This window comes from Coffea arabica, chromosome 9e (genome assembly GCF_036785885.1).
Source record: "Coffea arabica cultivar ET-39 chromosome 9e, Coffea Arabica ET-39 HiFi, whole genome shotgun sequence".
Classification (NCBI taxonomy): domain Eukaryota; kingdom Viridiplantae; phylum Streptophyta; class Magnoliopsida; order Gentianales; family Rubiaceae; genus Coffea; species Coffea arabica.
In genome coordinates this window covers 35,436,971-35,447,156 of record NC_092327.1, presented here as the reverse complement: position 1 = coordinate 35,447,156, position 10,186 = coordinate 35,436,971, and the positions used below count along the sequence as shown (strand labels likewise).

The 10,186-nt window shown below is 36.9% G+C and overlaps 1 protein-coding gene across 2 annotated transcripts; it reads right to left on the bottom strand.

Moving 5' to 3' along the window:
- Positions 1-209: 209 nt before the first annotated feature.
- On the bottom strand, positions 210-7,966 carry LOC140014489 (copper-transporting ATPase RAN1-like). 2 transcript variants are annotated; one of them, XM_072065380.1, is made up of 9 exons: positions 7,500-7,966; positions 5,874-6,488; positions 4,800-5,229; positions 4,313-4,638; positions 3,112-3,170; positions 2,656-2,998; positions 1,998-2,201; positions 1,606-1,863; positions 210-1,120 (listed from the first exon to the last, which is right to left on the bottom strand). In XM_072065380.1, the coding sequence occupies exons 1-9, from the start codon at positions 7,797-7,799 to the stop codon at positions 644-646; spliced, it is 3,012 nt and encodes a 1,003-aa protein (XP_071921481.1). In that variant the 5' UTR covers positions 7,800-7,966; the 3' UTR covers positions 210-643. The 2 variants fall into 2 exon arrangements, with proteins under 2 accessions (XP_071921481.1, XP_071921482.1); XM_072065381.1 differs by lacking the exon at positions 7,500-7,966 and adding an exon at positions 6,785-7,476.
- Positions 7,967-10,186: the final 2,220 nt, after the last annotated feature.

Below are 10,186 nucleotides of genomic sequence, written 5' to 3'. Positions count from 1 at the left end.
AAAACAACTAATTCAAACAGAACCAATATGTGATTAATCTGTACATGTCTTTCTCAGTTGATTTAAAGTTGATCAAGCAATTTTGGACGTAAAATTCATACCACAAATAACTAAGTAAAGTACATGATGCCAAAATCCAGGGCCACTTCCTCCGATACAGATACGTTAACAAGCTCATATAAACAGAATACAGATACAGACGCAGACACTTGATTCAAATTTCTTGCACTAATGCACAGTTTTACAAAAAGAAAAGAGCCTTAGGCCATGATACAGCACTCGACATTTACAGTGTAGCAAAAATACACTGTGTGAAAGGAGGAGAAACAAAAAAAAAAAAAAAAGGTGAAGGAATGTACAAAACTGAGCAGCGTACCCTCCGCGAGTCAATCGGGAACTCACTTTAGAAACTTATGCAGTTAGCACCTAATTCTATCTTCATTTTGCCTCCATTGGAACAATCCATGGAATGGCTATTTCCGGTATGGTTGCGAGTCTCAGGCTTCTGTAACTCAGCAGCAAAGGACATACAACACTTTTTAACCGACCAAAGATCCTTTCATGCACCAGCTAATCAGGGCCGGCAATTTCATTTTTAACCAATGTAGAAACAATCTCCACTTTGATAACAATGGTCTGATCTCTACTCAATGGTTATCTCCAGTATGGTAGTAAGTCTTGGCGTTCTGTACCTCCTGAGTAGTAAAGAAGAACATACAACACTTACTGATGAAAGAGCCATGCATGCACCGGCTAACCAGGGTGGCAACGTGATTCTTAACCAAGGAAAGAAAACCCCAGCAGCAACAGGTATAGCAACCACATTGTAAGCCATGGCGAAGACATAATTCAAACGAATGCGTGAGAATGTCTTTCTAGAGAGATCAATAGCTGTGATGACATCTTCTAAATTATTCCTCATCAACACGAAGTCAGCAGCCTCTATTGCAATATCAGTTCCTGCTCCAATGGCCATGCCAACATCAGCGGCTGCTAATGCAGGCGAATCATTTATTCCATCACCAACCATTGCTACTACACTTCCACCTTTCTGGAATGAATGGATAACATCAGCTTTACCTGCGGGCATCACCTCTGCCCTTACATCCTGGATACCAACCTGCAATGCAACACAAGAAGCATTCCACCTTACTGTTGATACATAAAAGAGTGATTTGAGTAGTGAGCAAGAGGGTTGACAAGATTGGATCCCATCGACCAATAATTCATTCATGGGATATTTTTATATATATTTTCTCCAATATTTGCTGCAAAAAAATGCCAATTTCCCCAAGGAAAAAAAAAGCTTCAATAAATGGTCTACATGTAATACACTGTCAAGTTGATGCCAGCATAGTAATGCAACTTTAGTCAAGATTTTTTATGCCATGAACTGATAAGACAATAATAGTCCCCATTTGGAGGAAAAAAGCAGAGTTTTTAAACTTCAGAAGACGAGGATTACAGGCCTTTAAGAAAAAAGAAAAAGCAGAAAATCAAGAACCGCATAACTGCTAATGGGGACTATTATTGCCTTGTAATCGCTACAAATGTCCCCCCATCAACCTGTGTAAGTACATTAGAGAGATTAAATAAAAGACAAACCTCCTTGGCAACAGCTCGAGCAGTTCTCCAATTATCACCAGTAACCATAACAGGACAGACGCCCATTTTCTTTAGGCCCTCAATGACTACAGTAGCTTCCCTCTTTAACGGATCCGCTATACCAATGACACCAATAAGAACATTATTATATGCAACAAGGATGCCAGTTTTTGCACTTTCTTCCAACTCCACAACAAAATTTTCTGCATGATTAGGTATAACAACCCCACTCTCAGTCAACAGCTTCCGGTTACCAACCTATTCAGATTAAGCAAAATCTTCAGTGAGCAGATAAAAGTCACAAAAATTAAATTTCATTTCCTCTTGACCAACTTCCTAACATCTCTTTCTTTAGATACACAAAATCCTCATCAATGAAATAAGAAACTCACCAGAACCTGTTTTCCATCTGTAAAGCACTTTACACCTTTTCCAGGCACTGCAGAAAAATCTGAAACATCAAGAAGCCAGCCAGGGTACTTTGTCTCGATGCTGTAGTTTTTGCCATCCTTTGTAGCACCAGAAGATTGATCAAAGAAATGGAAATGGCGTGCATACTCCAAAATTGCTTTGCCCAATGGGTGTTCGCTGTTAGCCTAGGCCAAAAGTAAAACACAAAGAAGTCCCTTTCAGAGACACTGTTCAGCAACAGCTAGCAATTTTGCACTCTATTCTCAATGACCATACAGAAAAAATATGTATTTGTGTCCAGAAGCAAAAATATGACAAACAGCCATTCTACAGCCCCTTTCTGATATCTATCTATCTATCCATCCATCTCTGTCTCTTTCACACATACACATACAGACACAAGACCCCACACACAGAAATAACACACAGGAAAATATCCAATGCTCTGAAGGCAAGGTAGAGGAGGTAGTAGACAGCTGGAAATTCTTCTGGTGATAAAATTAAGTTATCCAAGCTGAGCAGTTTTTTTTGCTTACCCTAATACTTACCTAATTCACTTTTTTAAGCTATCCAGCATTCAGAGTATTAAGACATAACACAAAAAATAAGCAGATAAATAGCCACTAGAGACATAGCTACCTCTGCAGAAGCTACCAAAGTGAGAAATTGGCCACGATCCATTCCCGTGAAAACTTTTGCATCAGTAACTGTGGCTTTTCCTTGGGTTAAGGTGCCTGTCTTATCAAAAATCACATACTTAATCTTCTGTGCCCTCTCCAGTGCATCACCTCCTTTTATTAGCACTCCGTTAGAAGCTCCAACACCCGTTGAAACCATAACAGCAGTTGGAGTCGCCAAGCCAAGTGCGCATGGACATGCTATTACAACAACTGATATGGCAAACATGAGTGCAAAAACAAAGTGACTTCCATTTTCTGGTAACCATGCTTCAGGGTAGGCGCCAAGAACCCCAGCAAAGTACCTACAATCAAAGAAAAGAAATTAGTGCTTCAAACATACAACATCTCCTAGGGTATTAGCTGCATTTTCAACAACTGACATAGTAACACCCCAAATAGTAACATTATTACTCACCAACATAATAATGTCACAAATGCCATAGAAACAACTGTAGGGACGAAAACACTAGCAATCTGTAAGGCACAAAATTACCCAAAGTAAGAAAGATCAGGATTAGGTATAAAACATAATAAAGAAAGGCATAGAAAATGGTACAGAAAGCTTCATGATTTTGTGACATTCAATTAACTGGGCCACTCTAATTTCTGTCGTGTTACTTGTAAATACAAGGTGAATCATGTATCCACCGTTAGCACCTATCAGAAAGCAATCCATGTGTTCCAATTTCCTCTACTTTGTGAATGGTTTCAGAGTAAGTTTCCATAAATGATAACCTCAATGTGGCAGAAAGTACCTTGAACAAGTCCATAACTGTAGAGAAGTATTTTAATTCATGCAAGAAAATCTAGAAAACCGTAAGAAAATCTGTTGCTGTGGCTTATCAAATGGATTTTTTTTGACCTCCCACACCTCCCCACACACAACTGCCAAACCCAGGATTCGAACCCTGAACTTGGCAGCAGGGAGAACCCTAAGAGTCCTCCCCTGGCTACTGGGCTATCAAATGGATTAAAGATTGACTACTTAGCCCGATATATCTGTTTATCAAGCATTGCAAAAAGTCTAAAAGAAACTCTACCAACCGTAGAACAAACCACTTGCTATGGACAACATAATCTCTTCTGACTATTGCACTGCCAAATTAGAAGGGATTTGCATTTAGTACAAAGTCAAAGAACTTTATTTTCTTCAACCCTGAAATCATTCTGACATTCAGCTTATTGTTAGCTAATTGCACCTTTACTGCTTTCTAGTGTCCCACTATTACTTCAGCACTGTCCTTTTTTCTTGTTTTCTTTTTTATAAGTAATTACGCTCCAGAGATAATCCTTCCTGAGATGTAAGTGAATCTCTTTCTCTCCTTTTCTTTTAACATGACTGGTTCTACAACCCAAATTAAGTAGAAAGAAAAACTGCTAAAAAAGCTGGATAAATCAGGTTCACTGCACGAAAAGTGACAACAGAACAAGAAACAAATAAAGTTTGATAACCTAAGTAGCTGAACATATTGGTTGGGCATTTCAAATCAATATTAATATACAAAAAATAAGGGCAGATGTGCAAAGGCAAACACATTCAAAGAATTAAACCCACAGAAACCAGAAGCCAGGAAACATAAAGCAAAACGAGATTGAATGGAAAGGATGATACTTACGTAGTCAGCAAATTTTTGAATGGGAGCTTTTGACATCTGTGCAGTCTCAACCAGAGATATAATCTGGCTCAAGACAGTGTTAGATCCTACTTTCATGGCCCGTATGTGAAGCAAACCATGCAAGTTTATTGTACCTCCAATGACTGATGAATTCACTTCTTTGAAAACAGAAGCAGATTCACCCGTAACCATACTCTCGTTGACATGGCTTGAACCCCATGCAACCACACCATCAACGGGAACCTTTGCACCAGGAAGTACTTTTAATACATCACCGGGCTGTATAAGCAAAGCATCAATCTGTCTTTCTCCTACAATCTTTCCCTCTGAGAAAGAAAGTATTATATACTTATCAGCTGTTCATCTTCCCCACTTAGTGGAAATTATTACATCAATCTTTTGTCTATTAAAAAAAAAATGCAATTTCAAGCATATAGCAAAAAATTCGCCCCTACAAAGTTTGCGTATTGCATTTACAACAATGTACCTTTATCTTTAAGAAGCAATGTAGCCGTTGCTGGTGCGAGTTCCACCAGCTTTTTGATAGCATCTGAGGTCTTTCCCTTTGCGACAGTCTCTAAGTACTTGCCCAGAAGGACGAAGGTTATCAGCATGGCACTTGTTTCAAAGTAAGTGGGAGACCAAAACCCAGTCACTGCACCGTATAATAGTGCATATACAGAGTAAAAGTATGAAGCTGAAGTTCCTAATGCAACCAAGACATCCATGTTTGTTGATCCATTTCGGAGTGCTCTGCCAGCAGCAACATAGAAGCGCTTACCAATAACAAACTGAACAATAGTTACCAAAGCCCACTTCAGCCAATCACCCATTTGGAAGGGGCCACATCGTCGAAGTAGTAGAGAATACAAGATTGGAATATGAGGACAAACTAATCGCATGAAAATAACAGGAACCTGGTGCAATTGACAAAGAGTTAACCAAATGACTGCTGGAAGCGAAGGTGTGCATGCAAAACATACAAAAACTATTTAGCACACAATGGAAGTAGCCACAAAGTTGCACTTTTCTCTGTAATGATGAAAACCCTCCATCATGTTTCAAGATATGTTAAAAGTACATAGATAGCTTACATAGAAAATAATCTGAAGTTGCTAAAAGAGGAAAATGTCTCTAACTTCAATAGTCTATACTCAAAAAGCCAGTTCTTGAGCACAATAGATCATTGGTGTAGCGTGATTTAAGTGTTCTGTAACATAACAAAATCTATTAGCCACTCTACCTACAAACAAAATAGCAACTGAATCTCAGCAACAAAAATAATTTTCTGTCAAAGGTGTATGCTTGTATGAAACATAATTGAAGTATACTGTCTTCAAAACTATTCTAGCTTAACAGATCCTTAGCATAACCCACAAGTTTACATTACCACCATTCCAGTATCCCTCAAACTCAAAATACATTACAAAATTAAAGATTAAAGAACCAATAAGTAACTGATTCAGCATACTATAATATATACTGTTGTAAAGCCCAAGCATTAATTTTCATACTCCCAGCAATGTTAAAAGGTGAAAAACAGGTTAAGGAGCCAACTCACACTGAGAAAGAAGCTAGCAGCAAAAAGCTTAAGCATATCTGATGATTCTTGTAGATCTTTTGATGCCATTCTTGTGTAAGGGTTCTTGACAACTAACTTTAGTTTCACACTGCTTTCTCCTTCAATTGCATCAACCAATGATCTTGAACCGAGGACCTCAGGATCAAATACGATCTCTACTTCTTTCAATATCCGGTCAAAATGGAACTGTCTCACTCCCTTCAAATTACAAAGTATTTCTTCTAATTGTTGTACATCCAGCTCACTTGATACACCTAGAACGCCAAGTATGATTTTATCTTGCTCATAGCTCTGTACAAATGAAGCCTCAAAGCCAGCATCTTCAATAGCATTGACTATATCATCCTTACTGACTATGGTCGGATCATATTCCACCTCTCCAAGAGAAGTTGCCAAAGCAACTACTGCCCTTTTAACCCCTGGAAGTGTTCTTAATATACCCTCAACAGAATTTACACAGGCTGCACATGTCATACCTCCAATTGTAAATTGCCCTGTTAATGTCCCATTTGGCTTTGCATGGGAAGTACTTGGTTCAGGAATAATTTCAGCCTCAAAACCAGCATCTTCTACAGCATTTTTAATGTCTTCGTCCTGGAAGAAAATGAGAACCCAGGTTCCAATGATTTTAATGCTACTTGAGCAGTTTTACATTAACCAATATTAGGGCAAGTAACGAGCTAAGCAAAATATATGGGGATGGTAAAGGATCCAAAGAACTGAGACCAACAAATCTGGCCAATGGTAAATATACTTCCACCTAGATACAAAGACAGAGTTCCATACCAATACAAAATTGATAAACAACATCTATAGCTAAATTAACTACACTTTTGATGCTTTTTACATCCTAAAAGCAGAATGACAGTTCAAACTATTAATATCATTACCAGCAATAAGGTGTTGTTTCAACCAGCAATCATGCAATCGCTCCACGTATTGCAGCCAAGCTATATAAGCACCAATCAAACAATTCTTCCAGGTAGTGCAGCCAAGCTAGAGAATCGTACAAGAAAAAAAAATCTCACTGCAATTCTAAGGGTTTAATATTGCCAATGGTGATTCCATGATAAAATTCCACATTTAAGTAGATTAATCACTTGGCATTATGTTTAATGATGAACATATTGACACTTTTTGAACTACATGATAACCTCTTCCGAAATGCAAAGCCAAAACCTTTAAGACATAGTGAAAGCTTCATCCGTTCTATCCTTTCCATTTTCATTTGCAGACTTAACTTTTCCTACTACACTTCGAATCAGTCATTTACAATCAATAAAAACTAAAAGGAAAAATAAATTTCTGTTTGCACACTTCTTCAAAATAACTACCATAGTTAACACTCCAAAAATGGGAAAAAAAAAGATGCAAGGGAAGATCAGCAGAAAGTTTAAAATTTCTATAGGAAGTAAAAAATGGAGGAGCAACTTCCATCATGTTCCAAGTCTCAAAATTTTACTTCAAAGATCCAAACAAGCTAGTATGAAGTATCCTATTAATTCCAGCTAAAATTCAACAAATCAACCACGATTTCACTGAAATTAACAGAAAAAAAATTTCAAAGCACTCAAAAGAAAAGTCACGAAAGAATGAAGACTTCACCTTGACCAAGCTAGGATCAAAGACGACGTCAGCTTTATTCTGAAGTAAGGCAACAGAGGCTTTAGCAACGCCGTCCAGTCCAGAAAGAGCAGCTTCAACGGAATTGGAGCAAGCAGCACAAGTCATCCCCGTAACTCTCACCTGAATTCTCCTCAAATTCGCCGGTATTTTCGAGGAATTAATAACTTCCTCCTCCAAATATTCTTCCAGCAGCCTCACCTCCTCCCCGGCCCCGGCGTCATCCTCCGTCGACGCTGCTCTCGCCGCCGTTAGCTGTAGGTCCCTCGTACCCGGCGCCATATATATTCCAGAAAATAAAAGCAAGGAAAAAAGAGAATATTATATTATATATATATGTTAAATAGTTGTATATCTGTATATATATATATATATACAGATACAATTTTTCAGTAGAGAGAGAGAATGTAAAAACTGTGGGTGGAGGGAGAACGGGAGAGGCGAATTGGGAGAGACAACGAATTTGTAAGTTCAAGTAAAAGGAGAGAGAAATTTTATGGATGGACGAAAAAGGGCTTGGAGATGAACGAATTCACGGTTTAGGGATTTGTACTGCATGGTTTTGGTAGGGCTGTACTACACAAGACCTATTTTATTTGTTTTGGTGGGGGGTGTGGGGGGGGGAGATTTAAGATTTGAGATGGAGCAATTTTAAGAGAAAAACAACAAATGATATGAAGATTATTGTTGCATTTAGTGAGTGATTTTGATGTTTTTGAGAGTTTGGAGTTGAGGGTTTTATTACTTGAGTTTTGAAGAATGGATTGGGTTACCAAATTTAGGTTTGTTGGGTGGATTGGTGGATGTGTTTTGAGCTTTGGTGCATTTATGGTTGGGTGATTAGTTAGTTGATTACTTTATTAAAGTCATTATGTCTGCTGATTTTCAGGTTTTGAGTAAGATTTGTGCCTTTAATTGTCCTTGTAAAGTTGTTATCAATTGGTTCAAAAAGTTTGGAAATTCAAGTTATTTTTCCAATCATAAACTGGAGATACAAGATTGCGAGCCAAAAGATCTCAAGTCCTGTTTGAATTGTCATTTTTTGTAGGATTTTTTAAAAAAAATATATATTTGATATATATGAAATAAAAATATGATTTAAAAATATATTTATAAAAAAACATAAAAATTTTCCTTAAAAATCTGGAATCCAGACAATACTTTAGATCAATCAGCAACATTAAAGGTCAGAGAGAAGACAAATCCATCTAAATTAAAGAGGTGCTGTGGCACGCTCTTTAAATTTTTTTTTAACTATATGACATGAAATCGGAACATGACAAATATATAAAAATTCAAGTTGCGGTATTATCAATTCAGCATTCTTGGCGATCTTTTCATTTCACGTGGCTCATGTGCTCTCTCTCAGTATTTTGTCTCGTATATTATTATCTAAGATAACAAGCCACCCTTTCTATGCATCATCTTCCATGATTTTGTCCAATAAACAAATTTTAGTATAAGATGTCCTTTTTTTTTTTGGATAGTACTCACCTATTCTACCATATATTCACACATACTAATAATTATTATTCTTTTTTACATTTGTATATTTTTATTTAATTTTGTTTATCATTTCTTGAATTTATTTATTTTTACTAATTAATTTTATATCTTTAAAAATATAATATTTGAAATATATTTTAATGAGTGTCTTATGGGCAATCATTAAACAAACCATTAATTTTTTTTTGGGGGGGCTTCGAGAGCTGCTTTGTACCTTACAACTTATAAGAGAAAAAGGGAAAGGGAAGTGTTCGAGAATCCAACAAGAAAACCAACTAGCTAATATCTTTGTCAAGATCTCGAGGACTGTAAAATATTTTTCCAGCACCTATTTCCACTTCCCTAAACAAAAGTTACCGTAGTTTTCTAACATAATTTTTGTTTCCAATGTTGTTGCCATGTGTTTTTAGCGTACTTCTTTAAAGTTTAGTTGAAAAATGAATAAAACGTGGAATTAATTCTAGTTGTACATTGTGTGTTTTTTTTTTTTTTGATAAATAAAATTTTGGATGAATTTGACTTCATTTACCATTTACTATCACGGATACTTTACCAATATAATCCTTACATCAATTTAACGCGGTAGAAAAACAATAGGTTGTGAGCTTTTCAAGACAAAAATCTTTCCTTTTTATTGAATTTTTAAATGGTAAATTACTCTACATATACGTGTCTTTAAAAATTAAAGAAAACATTAAAAATAATCATTTGACCTTAAAGTATCCACCTTTCACCTTTTCACTTATTCCTGGTCATCCCAAAAGACATCCGGGGGAGGGTATTTTGGGAACAATGGCATTTTGTGTAACAGCTTATTTCCTTCTAGACTTTGACGTGTAGGCTGTAGCAGACACGGCAGACGTCCGACAAACGTTCATTTGACCCACACAGCACGCTAACATTTGTCGTTCGCTATCCAACGAAGGAACTTTCTTCTCCAGTATTTAGGTTTGAAGAGGGTTGGACCTGATGCTTACTGACTTGTACCATGAATACCCCCAAGAAAACAAAAAAAATGCACCGTAGATTATGTAGGATATGGTGCAACTTTCCCATTTTTCTTTCGGGGTGGGTGGACCTAAAATTTAGACAATTTATCTCCATTAGTTGGGCTGTCTCAATTTCTTAAGGTTAGGTGGACTTGTTTCAAACCACTATGTAAC